Source organism: Oryx dammah, unplaced genomic scaffold (genome assembly GCF_014754425.2).
Source record: "Oryx dammah isolate SB20612 unplaced genomic scaffold, SCBI_Odam_1.1 HiC_scaffold_28, whole genome shotgun sequence".
Lineage (NCBI taxonomy): Eukaryota > Metazoa > Chordata > Mammalia > Artiodactyla > Bovidae > Oryx > Oryx dammah.
In genome coordinates this window covers 111,137,769-111,155,905 of record NW_024070212.1, presented here as the reverse complement: position 1 = coordinate 111,155,905, position 18,137 = coordinate 111,137,769, and the positions used below count along the sequence as shown (strand labels likewise).

General features: G+C 43.1%; 1 protein-coding gene across 1 annotated transcript; it reads right to left on the bottom strand.

The window, feature by feature from the left end:
- Positions 1-628: 628 nt before the first annotated feature.
- Positions 629-3,262, bottom strand: LOC120856476 (UDP-glucuronosyltransferase 1A3-like). Its single transcript, XM_040231814.1, has one exon. The coding sequence runs from the start codon at positions 2,366-2,368 to the stop codon at positions 1,478-1,480; it is 891 nt and encodes a 296-aa protein (XP_040087748.1). The 5' UTR covers positions 2,369-3,262; the 3' UTR covers positions 629-1,477.
- Positions 3,263-18,137: the final 14,875 nt, after the last annotated feature.

Sequence of the window (18,137 nt, the reverse complement as noted above, 5' to 3'; positions counted from 1 at the left end):
TTTTTTGTATAGTACTTCTGTGTATTCTTGCCACCTTTTCTTAATATCTTCTGCTTCTGTTAGGTCCATACCATTTCTGCCCTTTATTGAGCCCATCTTTGCATGAAATGTTCCCTTGGTATCTCTAATTTTCTTGAAGAGATCTTTAGTCTTTCCCATTCTATTCTTTTCCTCTATTTCTTTGCATTGATCACTGCGGAAGCCTTTCTTATCTCTCCTTGCTATTCTTTGAAACTCAGCATTCAGATGGATATATCTTTCCTTTTCTCCTTTTCCTTTAGCTTCTCTTCTTTTCTCAGTCCATGGAATTCCCCAGGCCAGAAAACTGGAGTGGGTAGCCTTTCCCTTCTCCCAGGGATCTTCCCAACCTTGAGATCAAACCCAGGTCTCCCACATTGCAGGTGGATTCTTTACCAGCTAAGCCACTAAAAAGCCCAATCTAGCTCTGTACAGCCCCACATTTTTCTCCAGACACCAACTCCTGGTCAGAAGACTTTCGGTCAGCACAGCTTCATCTCGGAAAAGCTGGATCTATTATTCCTTTCTCTGATCATAGAGAGCCCAGCTTCTCTGTCCAGTATTATTTCATTTCCACTTAATTTATTTGACCTCTCTGAAACTTATTTCCTCTGGGTGTTAGGTTTCCCGTGGTCACACTTCAATCCCTTCCAAGACAAAACCACTAAGAATTATCAGGTCAGTAAATATACTTCGCCAGTTCTCTCATCCTTCATTTGAACACTTCAATGTAAAATCCCTTATGGATGGATTCATAGCTCAAGTTCTGTGCTCCTACTAAGCTGAAGAAAGTTGCACAACAATTACAACAGTACCTTTACAAGGGATAATCATGGTTGAATTACACCGTTTCCTGTCAACCTGTTACTGAACGTAATCTCTGCCACTCATTCTTCTCAAAGTGAAAGGAAAGTGAAATTAGCTCAGTCATGTCCAACTGTTTGCACCCTATGGACTGTCAGGACTGTAGCCTGTAGCCTGTCCCTGGACATCTCCAGGCCAGAATACTGAAGTGGGTGGCTGTTCCCTTCTCCAGAAGGTATTCCCAAGCCAGGGATCAAACCCAGGTCTCCCACATTGCAGGCAGATTCTTTACCATCTGATCTACCAGGGAAGCCCCAGAATACTAGGGCGGGTAGCCTATCCCTTGTCCATCAGATCTTCCTGACCCAGGAATCAAACTGGAGTCTCCTGCATTGCAGGTGGATTCTTTACCAGCTGAACTAATAGGGAAACCCTCTCAAAGACCATCACAAACTTTTACTACACTACTGGAGGCATTTTAACAGCTTATGTCACCAAAGACTGCTAGAAGGAATTTGAAGATTAGACTCTTTAGAAAGAACAGTAGATAAGAAAGAAGCTGGAAGTAAGTTGTTTCCTAAAAATATATTTCACTTGGGAATTCCCTGGTTGTCCAGTGGTTAGGACTCCAAGCGTTTACTGCCAAGGGCTTGGGTTAAATCTCTGGTGGGTGAACTAGGATCCCATAAGATGTGAAGCATGGCATAAAATTTTTTTTAATTTTTTCGTTGAAAATAATGTGTTCCACTTGAAACACTGATTGAACAAAAGCAGCAATACAGACCTGAGATAATGGTTTCCTGTTGCCACAGTTGAAACCCCCAATGAACACCATGTTGGGCACGATCGGCCGTGGGTAGTCCATCACAAAGTCTCCTCTGAACAGCCACACAGATGCAGAGCCAAAAATCTCCCCCAGCGACACGTCTCTCTGAAGCAGCTCAGAGGCCATACGTGCATAAGGAGTGAAAGAAAAATGGCAAAGGTACTTCAGGCTCAGAGGGTAGAGCATGTTCTTGACCCTCTGGAAGAATGTCATGTGGTCTGAATTCCTTGTTAACAACGTAGGAACATAAGAGAAAGGGTTTGGGCATGCTGTGCCCTCAGCATCTAAGTCACAGGGAATAAAACGCAAGAAAAACACAGCAGGAATGGACAGGTACTTAGCCAGCACTGCCCCACAGGGATAAACAGGGTCCGTTAAAACCACATCAAAGGAACTGGCATTCAGGTCTCTGATCAGGTCCTTGTTATACAACAGTGCCTCACAAGACCTTTCAAAAGCCAAAGACAGATTTTTCGTAGCTGTCATAGTTTTCCAAAACAGTGTTAGAAAATGCACTCTTTCAAAAAACATATTAAAACTGCCCATCAGGAAGTAATTAAAATCGTCCTGGATATACGGAATGGCATAGGTTTTCATGGTGAAAAAGTCCACTGCCTTGATGTGAACATTGACCTCCAGAGACAGGACCACTGCCTGGTGACCCCTGGCATGGAGCTCCCGCACGGCCTCCCGCCTGCTGAGCCAGTGGCTGCCCTCCATTGGGACCACCAGCACCTCCCCAGCCTCGGCCCACTACCCGACACACAGACAGAGCAGGAGTCCAGCCAGCACCTGCCAGCAAAGCTGCAGTCCCAGGGCCATCTCTGCATAAACCAGAAGAAACTGACTTACTGATCAGGCTTTGCCTCCTATATTTGTTTCATTTACCTTATGATCAAGTCACTTGAGCAAAATAGCATGTCATTGGAGGCGCTGAGCCCTCTGAACATTAATCATTACAAGATAAATCTATGCCCATGTTTCATCACCTCTGGTTTCACCCAAAGAAAGATCACTCCCCCTTATCTTGGAAAAACTCCTCTGACCTGCTGCTTCCTCTGGGGAGCATTCTAGTTCACTCTCTTGTTCTTCATCCAAGACCCAAAGCAAGGCTGTGCCTGCGCATTCCCTTGGTCACCTCCTATTTCTCTGCTAACCGTGTTCTCTGGGGCTGGACTGAATGCTGAGGAGTCCCCTCTGCCCCAGCCCCAACCCAGAACCTCTGCTGAATGTGACCTTATCTGAGAACTCTTTAAACTCTTTCTCCCTATTCATGGGTGAACTCAGAGCACCTCTAGGGAGATATTAATACATGACATTGCCATGACAGCTTTCTCTTAGCGGATAGGGGATGCTCGCTGTCCATTTTGTCCTGTTCAACACTGAGACACCTCTTGCAATGTTCAGGGAAAAGTCTATTGGGACAGCTGTCAAACATCCAAATATCTGGAGGGATCCTTGAGGAAGAGAGCTAAAGAGTTGGTTAATTTTATTTGCACTTCATGGAATTAGAATTGCTGTTATCTAAAGTGTCAGTGATTAGATTGGTTAGTTTCTGTGATTGTGGTTTCAGTCTGTCTGCCCGCTGATGCCCTCTCTCAGTGCCTACCATCTTACTGGGGTATCTCTTAACTTGGACATGGGGTGTCTCTTCATGGCTGCTCCAGCTAAGTCCAGCCGCTGCTCCTTACCTTGAAGGTGGGGGACATGGAGAATCTCCTCTCGAGATTATCTCCAATCTAATCACATGGATCACAGCCTTGTCTAACTCAATGAAAACTAAGCTATGCCATGTAAGGCCACCCAAGAATTGATGCTTTTGAACTGTGGTGTTGGAGAAGACTCTTGAGAGTCCCTTGGACTGCAAGGAGATCCAACCAGTCAATCTTAAAGGAGATCAGTCCTGGGTGTTCTTTGGTAGGACTGAAGGACTGATGTTGAAGCTGAAACTCCAATACTTTGGCCACCTGATGCGAAGAGCTGACTCACTGGAAAGGAGATGCTGGGAAAGTTTGAAGGCAGGATGAGAAGGGGATGACAGAGGATGAGATGGTTGGATGGCATCACCGACTCGACGGACATGGGTTTGGGTGGACTCCCGGAGTTGGTGATGGAAAGGGAGGCCTGGTGTGCTGCAGTTCATGGGGTTGCAAAGATTCGGACACGACTGAGTGACTGAACCGAACTAAACTGAACATTCCAGGTTCCTATGCAATATTGCTCTTTACAGCATTGGACCTTGCTTCTATCTCCAGTCCCATCTACAACTGGGTGTTGTTTTTGCTTCGGCTTCATCTCTTCATTCTTTCTGGAGTTATTTCTCCACTGATCTCCAGTAGCATACTGGGTGCCTACTGACCTGTGGAGTTCATCTTTCAGTGTCCTATCATTTTGCCTTTTCATACTGTTCATGGGGTTCTCAAGGCAAGAATACTGAAGTGGTTTGCATTCCCTTCTCCAGTGGATGATATTTTGTCAGAACTCTCCACCAAGACCTGGACTGGAGGAAGCACAAGGTGGAATCTAGGTTGCTGGGAGAAATATCAATAACCTCAGATATGCAGATGACACCACCCTTATGGCAGAAAGTGAAGAACTAAAGAGCCTCTTGATGAAAGTGAAAGACGAGAGTGAAAAAGTTGGCTTAAAGCTCAACATTCACAAAACTAAGATCATGGCATCTGGTCCCATCACTTCATGGCAAATGGATGGGGAAACAGTGAAAACAGTGAGTGACTTTATTTTTCTGGGCTCCAAAATCACTGCAGATGTTTGACTGCAGCTATGAAATTAAAAGACGCTTACTCCTAGGAAGGAAAGTTATGACTAACCTAGACAGCATTTTAAAAAGCAGACACATTACTTTGTCAACCAAGGTCCGTCTAGTCAAGGCTATGGTTTTTCCAGTGGTCATGTATTGATGTGAGAGTTGGACTATAAAGAAAGCTGAGCACAGAAGAATTGATGCTTTTCAACTCTGATGTTGGAGAAGACTCTTGAGAGTCTGCAAGGAGATCCAACCAGTCCATCCTAAAGGAGATCAGTCCTGGGTGTTCATTGGAAGGACTGATGTTGAAGCTGAAACTCCAATACTTTGGCCACCTGATAAGAACTGACTCACTAAGAACTCAGTGACCCCTGTTAATTGTCTGGCTCTTAACTGCATGTCATAAAGGTTACGGGACAACTTTCTGGCTTCTCTCACTGTGATCAGCTGCCCTGTGTTTGGCACTCAACCTACATGGATACTATGAACCAAGTGAGGGTACACGGTGCACTTACGGGATTGACAAGGGGTGTGGTGTTTTCTCTGCTACAGTTAGAAATATACATCTAGACTAGAATAAAATAACTGAAGATGCATACAGCCTCATGCATAGGGAGATTTAACACTCTGACATTCTTGATTTTGCCCCCAAATTAAGCTATAGATGTAATGGCAGATTGAGCAAAATGTCACCAGGATTTGTATTATGAACAAAAATATATATACATTTTTTAATTCACCTAAAAGCATTTCTCTGGTAGCTCCGATGGTAAAGAATCTACCTGCAATGCAGAGACTCAGGTTCCCAGGGTCAGGAAGATCCCCTGGAGAAGGGAATGGCTACCCACTCCAGTATTCTTGCCTGGGAAATCCCATGGACAGAGAAGTCTGGTGGGCTACAGTCCTTTGAGTAGACACAACTTAGACACACTTAGTTCTAAACAACAAGAGTCAGACACAACTTAGCTCTAAACAACAAGAACAAAAAGCATTTCTGGCTTCTGATAGGAGTAGCTCCTATCATATCAATACTCCCATACATATTTGCCACACCACATTTAAATAAAATTTTCAAATTAAAAGAGATAGACTTCACATATATGGTCAAGTTATTTTTGGCAAAGGTGCAAAGAATATTCAAAAGGGACAGTCCTTTCAGCAAATGGTGCCGGGAAAACTGAATGTCCAAATGTAAACAATGAATTTGGACTCTTATAAATGCCATATAAAAGTTTGACTCAGTTTGGATCAAAGACATAAATGTAAGACCTAAACCTATAAACCTCTTTGAAGAAGACATAGAACAAAACTTCAGAACATTGCATTTCACGAAGATTTCTTGAAAATTACACCAAAGCATAGTTAAAGAAAAATTAACAAATTAGACTTCATGAAAAAATTTTAAGTGTGTGCATCAAAAGATATTATCAACAGAGTAAAAAGGCAAACCATAGAATGGAAGAAAATATTTATATTTGATCCCTGGTTTGGGAAGATCCCTTGGAGAAGAGAAAAGCTACCCACTCCAGTATTCTGGCCTGGAGAATTCCATGGACTATATAGTCTATGGGGTCGCAAAGAGTCGGACACAAAATATATCTGATAAGGGATTAATATCTAGAACATACAGAGAACTCCTATAACTCAACAACAGAAGACCTGACTCAAAAATGGACAAAGGACTTAGACATTGGTCATATGTGCAAATGACCAATGAGCAATGAAAGATGCTCAACAGCATTAATCATTAGGGAAATGAAAATCAAAACTTCAACAAGATGTCGGGCCACACCCATTAGGATAGCTATCATAAAAATAAAAGAAAGAAGAAAGATAACAAGCCTTGGAGAGTATGTGAAGAAACTGAACCCCTCAAGTACTGTTGCTGAAAATATAAAATGGTGTAGCCGCTGTGGAAAACAGGATGAAAGTTCCTCAAATAATTAAAAAAAAAAAAAAGCAGATGATCCAACCATTGCACTTGTGGGTATATACCCAAAAGAATTGAAAGCAGAGTCTCAAAGACATATTTGTACACCCGTGTTCATAGCAGCATTATTCACAATGCCCAGAAGATGAAAGCAACCCATGTTCACTGGCAGATGAACAGATAAGCAAACTGTGGTCTGTCTATACAATGGATTATTATTCCGTCTTTAAAAGAACGGAAATTTGAACAACATATACACAACATGAATAAACCCAGAGGCCAGCCTGCTAAGTGAAATACTAAGTATCGAAAAGAAAAATACTGTATGATTCCACTAATATGAGGAACCTAGAGTACTCAAATTCATAGAGACAGAAAGTAAAATGGTGGTTCCCAAGAACTACAGAGTGAGGGAAATGGGGAGATATTTAAGGGGTACAGAGTTTCAGTTGTTCATAAGGAAGCATTCTGGAGATTGGCTACACAGTAATGTGAGTATAATTAACACTATTAAACTGTACACATACAATGGTCAAGATAGTAAATCACGCTGGGGTATTGTACCACAATTAAACATTTTGGACAGGCAAACTTTATGAATAAAACACAACAGTCAAAACTTTGTGTGTCAATCTAGTAGCCATATTTTTAAAGTAAAAACTATAAAAAATTCTAAACATAAATTGAAAAAATTCAGTTAAATTAAGAAATATTTTAAGACATCATTTTCAGAATTAGGGATGTTGGGTTTTCTAACAAAAAATGAAAATATACATCTTTTGGTTTATCTACGTAATGTTTACAAATGTTGATCATATGCTATTATTGTAGCCACCAGCTACATGTGACTATTGAGCACTTGAAATATGTAGAGTATAAATGGATATGTCTGTAAGTTAAACTATACACCAGATTCTGAAGACTTAGTATGAAGTTTTAAAATGTGAAGTATGTCATTAATTAATTTACACTGAGAAGAGTGGCCAAGATATCGGACTGGGGAGACCTTGAGATCACTTCCTCCCTCAGGCACACCAATATTGCAATTTACAGAATAAACATTGATGAGAAAGACCTGATGACTAGCTGAAGAATCTTTCACAACTAAATATGTAAAGATGGAATGACAACAAGATGTGTAAGAGAGGTGGTGAAGTGAAGTGACTCAGTCGTGTCCGACTCTTTGCGACCCCATGGACCCCCTACTACGCTCCTCTGTCCATGGGATTTTCCAGGCAAGAATACTGGAGTGGGTTGCCATTTCCTTCTCCAGGGGATCTTCCCGACCCAGGGATCGAACCCGGGTACTCCCGCATTGCAGGCAGATGCTTTACCATCTGAGCCACCAGGGAAGCCCAGAGAGAGGTGGAGACATGGTATAATCAAGACCCATACCCCTGGGCAAACAGTCCACAAATGTGGGATAATTACAATTGCAGACCTTCTCCCTAAGAAGTGAGGGATATGACCCCACATTGGGGTCCCAGCATGGGGGTCCAGAACCAGGAAGAGGAGCTTCCAGAATGTTGGGCTGGGAAGGTCAGCAAGGCTTCCTTTTAGGAGAGCCAGGAGCCAGAGGACATAGAGACTCCACTCTCAAATTCATGCATGCTTAGTCACTTCAGTCATGTCCAACTCTCTGCAATCCCATGGACCACGGCCAACCAGGCTCTTCTGTCCATGGACTCTCCAGGCAAGAACACTAGAGTGGGTTGTCATTTCCTTCTCCAGTGATAAAGTATGAAGTGAGTGAAGCGAGTGAAGTGAAGTTGCTCAGTTGTGTCTGACCCTTTGCAACCCCATGGACTGCAGGCTACCAGGCTCCTCCATCCATGGGACTCTCCAGGCAAGAGTACTGGAGTGGGTTGCCATTTCCTTCTCCACCACTCTCAAAGGGTGCACACAAAATCTCACACACTTTAGGATGTAGGGAAGAAGTAATCTGAAAGGAACCTGGGTCAGACCCACCTGCTGATATTGAAGAACCTTCCAGAAAGGCAAAAGACAAACAGAGATCATCCTGGGATAGAGACATGAGCAGCAGCAATTCTGGAGAGCTTCATTCTTCCACAATGATACTGTGCCAGCAAGTGCTGTTTGGATCATCCCTCTACATTATTACCATCGGGACACAGCCTCATCCATCAGTTAGTCAGCACTAGTACTAGGATTCTCCAGGTCAAGTAGCTAGTTGAGTGGAGACACAGAGTCATCCACTAGTAGGACAGCTGCATTAATCCTCTGAGAACAGGCCACCTGGGACCTGGCCCCATCCACCAGAAGGCCCAGGCCCAGGCCCTGGGCACCATAGTGCCAAGGAGCTGGACTTACCTACCAGTGCACCAGCACGAGCCCAGGACACCGCTGGACCTCACCCCACCCTCCAGCAGACTGACACCAGCTCCAGGAAACTTGGGCTCTACAGACAGGGACTCCAGGACCCAGATTAACCTACCAGTGGGCCACCATTAGATATATGTGCAGACATATCTGGCCCCAACATAGGAGCACTTAAATACAAATAGCAAGTATTAGCAGACATAAAAAGACAAGGTGACAGTAAGCAACAATATTAGGGTGATTTAAAATCTCACATGCATCAATGGACACAGCATTCAGACAGAAAACCAATACGGAAACACTTGTCCTAAACAACACATTAGACCAGCTAGGCTTAATAGATATACACAAAACATTCCATCCAAAAGCAGCAAAATACACAGTCTTTTCAAGTATACATGGTATATCTGTCTTGATAAATCACACAAATCAAGTGTTACTAAACTTAAGAATACTGAAATCATATCAAACACCTTTTCCAACCATGATGTTACGAAACTAAAACTGAACTACAAAAGAAAAGCTGCAAAAACACATGGAGGCAAAACAATGTGTTACAGTCAATGGGTCATTGAAGAAACTAAACAAATACCTCAAGACAAATAAAAATGAAAACATGACAATCCAAAATCTATGGGAAACAGTAAAAGTAGTTCTAAAAGGAACGTTTTTAGCCATACAAGCATAGCTCATGAAATAAGAAAAATCTGAAATAACCTAAACTTACACCCAAAGTAACTAAAAAGAATAACCAAAATCCAGAGGTAATATAAAGAAAAAAAAAATCATAAAGCTTAAGCCAGAAATTTAAAAGATCAATGAAACAAAGAACTGATTCTTGGAAAACAATAAAGTTGATAAACTTTCAGTCAGAGTCATCAAGAAGAAAGGAAGTCCAGGTAAATAAAAGCCAAAATGAGAAAGATGAAGTCCCAACAAACACATAAAACATATAAAGGATTATAAGAGATTACTGTGAACAGTTATATGCCAATAAAATGAAAAATTAGAAGACATGGACAGATTCTTAGAAAAGGACTGCATCCCAAGACTGAACCAGGAAGAAATAGAAAATATTAACAAACCAATTACCAGTAATGAAGTTGAATCAGCAATAAAAAGATCTCCCAGAATTGAATACAAAAGCTATGAGACCTAAAGTCATGGAAGTTAATATAAATTAAGTACATGAGACACAAGTCAGCAAAAAAAAAAAAAGCTAACTCAGTGGATTAAGAAACAAATCCTGCCCCCAAAAGTCCTATTTCAATTAAACCCAAATATCCAGAGTTAACATGAGAAGACTGTGAAACTGTGAAGAAAGCCGTAGTTCGCATCGTGGAAACTTGGGGTGGAGTGGTCAGGGCTGGGGCAGATTTGGTGATGTGGTCAAATCTTTCCACTCTGAGACTCAGTTCTCAGCATCACTGCCCCCACCTTCACTGCATTCATAGGCTCAGTTTACCTCCTTCCAGCCCCCACCACTACCTTTTGATGACCTCAGTGTCCCACCTTGAAGACCTACATGACACGCAATCCAACCCCGTACATCACCCCATTTACTCCAGACACCAAGTCCTGGTCAGCACAGCTCCATCTCTGAGAAGTTGGGCTCAATTATTCCTTTCTCTGATCACGGAAACCCCGACTTCTCTCTCCAGTATTATCTCACTTCCACTTACTCTACCTCTCTGAAATTTCAGATTGCTTTTGGTATTTAGGTTTCCTGCAACCACAGTCCTTTCCAAGACAAAACCACTATCAGTTCAACAAATGCCATCTGCTATTTCTCTTCCTCCTTCCATGGAACACCCTCAGGCAAAAACTCCTGATGGATGGATTCTCAGCTCAACAAACATGCTCCTACTCAGCTGGAGAAAATCGGACAATGGTTACAACAGTGCCTTCACAAAAGGGCAATCACAGTTGAATATCAAACAGGATCGCTTATCAGTCCTATTGCAGACCCTCATCCCTGAGGGTCACTCCTCTCAAAGACCATCACGACCTTTACTACACTACTGCAGGCACTTAAACGATCCACCACAATAGAGGCTGTTAGAAGGAGAATGCGAGGTAGGAACTTCTAGAAAGATCAATATATATTAAGCACCTGGAAGTAAGACATTTATAAAAAGTATGTTTCACTTGGGAACTCCCAGCAGCATGCCCTCAAAATCTTAAGTCACACAGAGGGAACACAATAAATAAATAAATACAGAGGAAATCTGTACTTAGCCAGCCCCTGTGGGGAAGACAGCTAATCAACCAGTTCAGGAAGGACTGATGCTGAAGCTGAAACTCCAATACTTTGGCCACCTGATGCAAAGAGGTGACTCACTGGAAAAGACCCTGATGCTGGGAAAGATTGAGGGCAGGAGGAGATGGGGGTGACAGAGCATGAGATGGTTGGATGGCATCACTGACCTGATGGACACGAGTTTGAGTAAGCTCCGGAAGTTGGTGATGGACAGGGAGGCCTGGCCTGCAGCAGTCCGTGGGGTCGCAAAGAGTCGGACATGGCTGAGCGAGGGAACTGAACTGAACAGCTGAGCGCGTTGTCTAGCGTTGCTCATGCGCCTCAGGAGGTACTTGCTTGGTCCCGGCCTACTTTGTGCGGTGTGCCTGACTGAGCTCCGCCTAAAGAGCTGCGGCATTACTACTGCCTCACGGCTGTGTCCGTTGGGTCAGCCACGAGAGGAGAGAATATAGGGTGTCTGCTGCTACGGCTGCTGTGCCAGCCGGGAGAGAAGAAACGCGTCTGCAGTTTCCACGGCTCCTTGAGTCTTATTCCAGCCTCGTAGCTGGCTCCTTGCCTACCACGGGTTCAACAAACATTGCGCAAGTGGGATACAACGGAACAGTTGTTGCTGTGAATTGGATCGGCAAGACAGCCCCGCCGCGGCACATAAGGTCCCTTAAAACTGCATCAAAGGGACTGGCATTCGCGTGCCTGATCAGTTCCTTGGAATACAACAATCCCTCAAAAGACCTTACAGAGAGCAAACAACAGTCGTTACAGACACCACAGCTTCCAGAAACAGTGCTAGCAAACATCCTCTTTCACAAAGCAGATGAATATGACCCCTCATGAGAGAATCATATTCTTCCTGTGTGTCAGGAATCGCATAGATTTTCGTCGTGAAAAAGCGCTCTGCCTGGGTGTGTATATTCACCTGCAGAGGAACAGCCACTGCTCCGCGGCCTTGGGCCTGGAGCTCTTTAATGGCCTCCCTGCATGCTAAGCAAGTGGCTGCCCTGCATGGGGACCACCAGCATATTCTCAGACTCGGTCCATCACTTGATGCTTAGACAGAGCAGGAGTCCAGCCAGCACCTGCCACGGAAGCTGCAGTCCCAGGGCCACCTCCACACAAACCAGAAGCTACTGAGTCTCTGGCCGAGCTATGCCACCCATATTTGTCCCCTTTATCTTATCATCAAGTCACTTAAGCAAAATGGTGTGGCATTGGAGGGCAGTTTGCCATCTCTACATTAATCATTACAGGATAAGTCCATGCCTGGGTTTCATTACCTCCGATTTCACGCCGGGAAAGTCCCTTCCTCCCTTATCTTGGAAAATCTCCTCTGACTCTGCTGCTCCTGGTAGGGAACATTCTAGGGACTGAAATATTTGTCATCCAATTCCCAAAGCAAGGCTGCGTGGGCACATGCCCTTTGATCAACTTCTGCCTCTCTGCTAATCACGCTCTACAGGCCTGGACTGAACTCTCAGAAGTCACCTCTGTCCCAGTCCCCACCCAGAACCTCTGGTGCATGTGACCTTATCTGAGAACTCTTTAAACTCTTTCTCCTGATTGATGGGTGAACAAGGAGCACTTCATTGTTCATTTCCAGGGAAAGATATAACATCGCTGAGACAGCTTTCTCTCAGCAGGAGGGAACCTGGTTGTCTTTTCGTTCCTCTTCCACACTGTTCAGGGGAGAGTCTGTTGGAGGAGCTGTCGTATATGGAAATATCTGATGAAATTCCTGATGAAAACAACAGAAGTGATGTTGGAAACATCTGTATTAACTTCCTGGAAGAAGAGTTTCTGTTATCTAAACCATCAATGGGCAAGGCAACACTGAGCAATGACACAGTGGGGTCAGAGAGCACCAGTCCCAAAGATCCTCACACCCTGGACAGCAGGGAGCTGTCCCCTTGCCCCCAACAAGTCTCTCTGAATCCTCCTCTGATGCTGAAGGCGTCAGTCTTCTGCTACTCTGTTTAGGGACTGGGGTATTCCTTAATCTGGGCTTTTATTATATCTTATAGTTTATGTTCAGATTTTTCTCCAAGGTCAGTTACAGTGTTGAATCCTTATAAGGATAGATTCCTCCAAAACAGAGGGGCTCCTAAATTTGTGGGACCCTTCTGAGATGGGGCCTGTGCAACTGCTTGCATCTTGGGCCCATGAGGTGTCCCTGCTACAGAGATTGATGCTCACTGTGTCCCATCTGCCCTGGGGACGATGTGGGAGGACTTCTTGGGCTGCTCATCCCCAGACCAGCAAAAATGTGATCAGCTGCCCAGTGCTTGCCATTCAAAGTATCACATATACTAAGCCAACTAAGGCTACACAGTGCACTTGGGGGATTGGAAACTAATAGTATTTTCTCTGGTCCAGTTAGAGCTTTAAATCTACACTAAAATAAAATAAATGAAGAGGCATACAACATCATGCCTGGGAAGAATGAACAGTCTAACTCTTGATTTTGCACCAAATTAAGGTATAGATAAAACAATAAGTCAAGTCAAATCTCATTGAGATTTGTAATATGACCCAAAAAATTCACCTAGAAGCATTTCTGGTTTCTGATAGCAGTGACTCCTATGAGATCAATGCTCTCAAACAACTTTTAAATACATTTTTCAAGTGAAAAGAGATAGACTTCACATATATGGTCAGTGATTTTGGGCAAGGCTGCACAATATTCAATAGGAACCATCTTTTCAACAAATGGTGCTGGGAAAACTGGGTGTCTGAATGTAAGCAATGAAATTGGACTCTTACTAATGCCATATATTATTTTATATTTGTTTAATTGCTAATTTGTGTCAGACTCTTTTGAAACCTCACCAGGCTCTTATGTCCATGGAATTTCCTAGGGAAGAATACTAGAATGGGTTGCCATTTCCTTCTCCAGGGATCTTCCTGACCCAGAGATTGAACCTGTGTCTGCTGCATTGACAGGCATGTCCTTTACCACTGAGCCACCAGGGAAGTCCAATGCCATATAAAAGTTCAACTCAAAATCAAAGACCTAAATGTAAGACCAAAGCTATAAAACTCTTCAAACTAGACATATGAGAAAACAATACAACATTTGGCAAAGATTTCTTGAAATTACACCAACAAATAGCTAATAAAATATTAAAAATTGGACTACATGAAAAAATTTTAAATGTGTGCATCAAATGGTATTAACAACAGAGTAAAAGCACAGAGTTGTTAGAATAAATTCAAACTTAAGATACAGATATATACGTATTTATGTATGAACTTCTTGTGTTAGTCGCTCAGTCATGTCTGACTCTTTGCAACCCCATGGACGGTAGCCCACCAGACTCCTCTGTCCAGGGGATTCTCCAGGCAAGAATACTGGAGTGGGTTGCCATTCCCTTCCACAGGGGATCTTTCCAACCCAGGGATCTAATCCCAGTCTCCCACATTGCAGGCAGATTCTTTACTATCTGAGCCACCAGAGAAGCCAAAACCAAAAAGACACACCATAAAGTGGAAGAAAACATTTACAAATATATCTGATACAAGATTAACATCCAGAATATATAGAGAACTCATGAAACTCAACATCAGCAAAAGACGTGATTCAAAATAGACAAACAACTTAGACAATTCTTGAAAGAATATGTGCAAATAACCAATAAGCATTGAAAAGATGCTTAACATAATCATTAGGGAAATGCAAATCAAAGCTACAATGAGATGTCTCCTCACACCATTAGGATGGCAATCATAAAACAAACAAGACAGAAAACAAGGCTTGGGAAAAAATGTGGAAAAATTGGAACTCTTGTGTACTGTTGATGGGAATGTAAATTGTTGTCGCCACTGTCAAAACAGAATGGCAGCTCCTCAAAAACTTAAACACCAGATGATCCAGCCATTCCACTTCTTAGTACATGCACAAAAGAATTGAAAACAGAGTCTTAAAGAGGTATTTGTACATCCATGTTCAGCAGCATTATCCCCAATAGCGTAAAGGTGGAAGCCAACCATGTTCATTGGATGATAAACAGATAAGCAAACTGTACCCCATTCATACGATGAAATATATTGCAGCCTTAAAAAGGAAAGAAATTCTAACAACATATACGACAACATGAATGAATCCGGAGAACATGATGCCCAGTGAAAATGCCAATATCAAAAAGACAAATACTGTACAAATCCATTAGATATCTAGAGTACTCAAATTCATAGACACAGAAAGTAAAATGGTGGTTCCCAGGGGCTATGAAGTGGGAGACATAGAGAGATGTCATTTAAGGGGTAGAGAGTTTCACTTTTTCAAGACGAAGAGTTATGGACATTGGTTGCACAACAATATGACTATAATTAACACTACTAAGCTGTATACTTACATATGGTTAAGATGGCACATCTTATGTTAGGGATATTTTACCACGCTTAAGCATTAAAAAGAAAATTTTATGAAGAAAACACAACAGTCATAAACCTGTGTGCAGCAATCTAAAAGCTATATATCTAAAGAAAAACTTGTAAAACTTCCAAATGTAATTTGAGAAAAATTCAGTTAAATGGGGGAATATTTATAGGTATTATTTTCTGAATTGGGCACATTGAGCTTTTCTTAATAGAAAAATTTAAAACATACATCTTTAGGTTTACATATGGAATGTTTACAAACATTGATCATACGCTCTCTCATATAGTAGCCACTGACTACGCATGAATATTGAGTACTTCAAATATGTAGAGTCCAAACTGCTATGTGCTGTATGTATAAAAGACATACCAGGTCTGGAGGACTTAGTATGACATTTTTAATTCTGAAGTATCTCATTAATAATTTTATATTGAGGAAACTGGCCAAGATGTTAGACTAGGAAGACCTTTTGGTTCACTTGCTCTAACAGGCTTACCAATATTACAACTTACGGAGCAAATACTGATGTGAAACACCAAAGACTAGCTGAAAAGATCTTCCACAACTAAGTATATAAAGAAGGAACCACAAGAAGATTTGTAGAGACTCTGGTTTGATTCCTGGGTATGGAAGATCCACTGGAGAAGGGATAGGCTACCCACTCCAGTATTCTTGGGCTTCCCTGGTGGTTCAGCTGGTAAAGAATCCGCCTGCAATGCAGGACACCTGGATTTGATCCCTGGGTTGGGAAGATCCCCTGAAGAAGGGAAAGGCTACCCACTCAGTATTCTGGCCTGGAGAATTCCATGGACTACAGTCCATGGGGTCACAAAGAGTTGGACACAACTGAGAGATTTTCACTTTCACTTCATGGCAAATAGATAGGGAAACAGTGGCTGATTTTATTTTTCTGGGCTCCAAAATCACTGTAGATGGTGACTGCAGCCATGAAATTAAAAGACGCTTACTCCTTGGAAGGAAAGTTATGACCAACCTAGACAGCATATTAAAAAGCAGAGACATTACTTTGTCAACAAAGGTCCATCTAGTCAAGGCTATGGTCTTTCCAGTAGCCATGTATGGTTGTGAGAGTTGGACTATAAAGAAAGCTGAGTGCCGAAGAATTGATGCTTTTGAACTGTGGTGTTGGAGAAGACTCTTGAGAATCCCTTGGACTGCAAGGAGATCCAGCCAGTCCATCCTAAAGGAGATCAGTCCTGGGTGTTCACTGGAAGGACTGATGTTGAAGCTGAAACTCCAATATTTTGGTCACCTGATGCGAAGAGCTGACTCATTGAAAAAGACCCTGATGCTGGGCAAGATTGAAGGCAGGAGGAGAAGGGGATGACAGAGGATGAGATGGTTGAATGGCATCACCGACTCAATGGACACAAGTTTGGGTAAACTCCAGGGGCTTGTGATGGACAGGGAGGCCTGGCGTGCTGCAGTCCCTGGTCTCACAGAGTCAGACACAACTAAACGACTGAATTGAACTGAAGACATGGTATAATCAAGACCCACACCCCAGGGTGGACGATCCACAAATGGGAGTTAATTAGTATTGCAGAGGTTCTCCCTCAGGAGTGAGAGATATGAGCCCACATTGGGCTTCCTAGCCTGGGGGTCCTGAAATGGGAAGAAGGGCTTCCAGAATGTTGGGCTTGGAAGGCCAGTGGGGCTTACTTTCAGGAGAGCCAGGGGCTGTAGGATATAGAGATTCCACTCTCAAAGCATGCACACAAAATCTCACATAGTCTAGGGACCAGGGAAGAAGCAGCAATCAGAAAGGAGCCTGGTCAGACCCACCTGCTGAACTTAAACAGCCTCCCAGAGAGGCAGGAGACAGACATCATTCTGAGGTATAAATACAGGCACCAACTGTTTTGGGGGAGCTCAGCTCTAACAGTGACACTGTGCTGGCTAGTGCCATTTTGAAATCATTAGTATCAGGACCCAGCCCCACCCATCAGCCTGTCAACACCCGTACAAGGATGCCTCATGTGAAAGGGCTGGTTGAGTAGAGACGCAGACCCATCCGCTAGTGACCAGCTCCCTTAGAATCCCCTGAGCTCCCAGCCACCTGGGACCTAGAATTGCCTTCCAGTGCTCCTGGGCCTCACCTACCCTCCAGCAGTGCCAGGAGCCAGTGTTAGGAACTCCACCCATGGCAAAGGTCATGAGGAAGGAGGCTTCGGCATACGCAAAGGTGGGATCGAGCCTCAGGAAACCCCCTGTTCCCGAGCATCTACCCCCAAAACCAGAGTCTGCCTACGTTACTGCCTTATGCTCTCACCTACACCTCTGACTTTACGGGGGGCCGTCCCCCACCACCTCTCTCAGAGAAGGAGTTAACCTACAGCTCCAGTTAATAAAAACTCCTGGGTGTGACAAGGGTGTCTCAGGTCAAACCTCTCTGCTGGCAGAGTAGCTTGTGTGACAGGATTATCCACACTCTGGCTACTATGTACATGATTGTTTACAACCTCTCAACCATAAACAGCACAGAGAGTTTGGAGTATTTTGAAAGTCTTAGTTAGCATTGGGTTTTTTTAAAGATAAAAATCATGTTGGTGAAGGGTTTTTCATTTATTGGGCCAATGTTTGCTGCTTAATCTCCATATTCCCTGCCCTTATAATGAATATAACTAACATATAGGAGAAATAAGTATTAACCTTTAAGATTAATCATGTTAAACCTTAGGCTAAGGAAATTCCTTTCTTAATTGTAACCCACTACACCCTCACTCTATAGGAATGCAACTTTATCTGGTACCTTTGGAGGGTGGCACCTGGTTTAAGAAAAATCACCCCTGGAAA

Excerpts from the sequence above, each read along its gene's own strand:
- LOC120856476 (XM_040231814.1), bottom strand. The coding sequence starts at position 2,368 with ATGGAGGGCAGCCACTGGCTCAGCAGGCGGGAGGCCGTGCGGGAGCTC.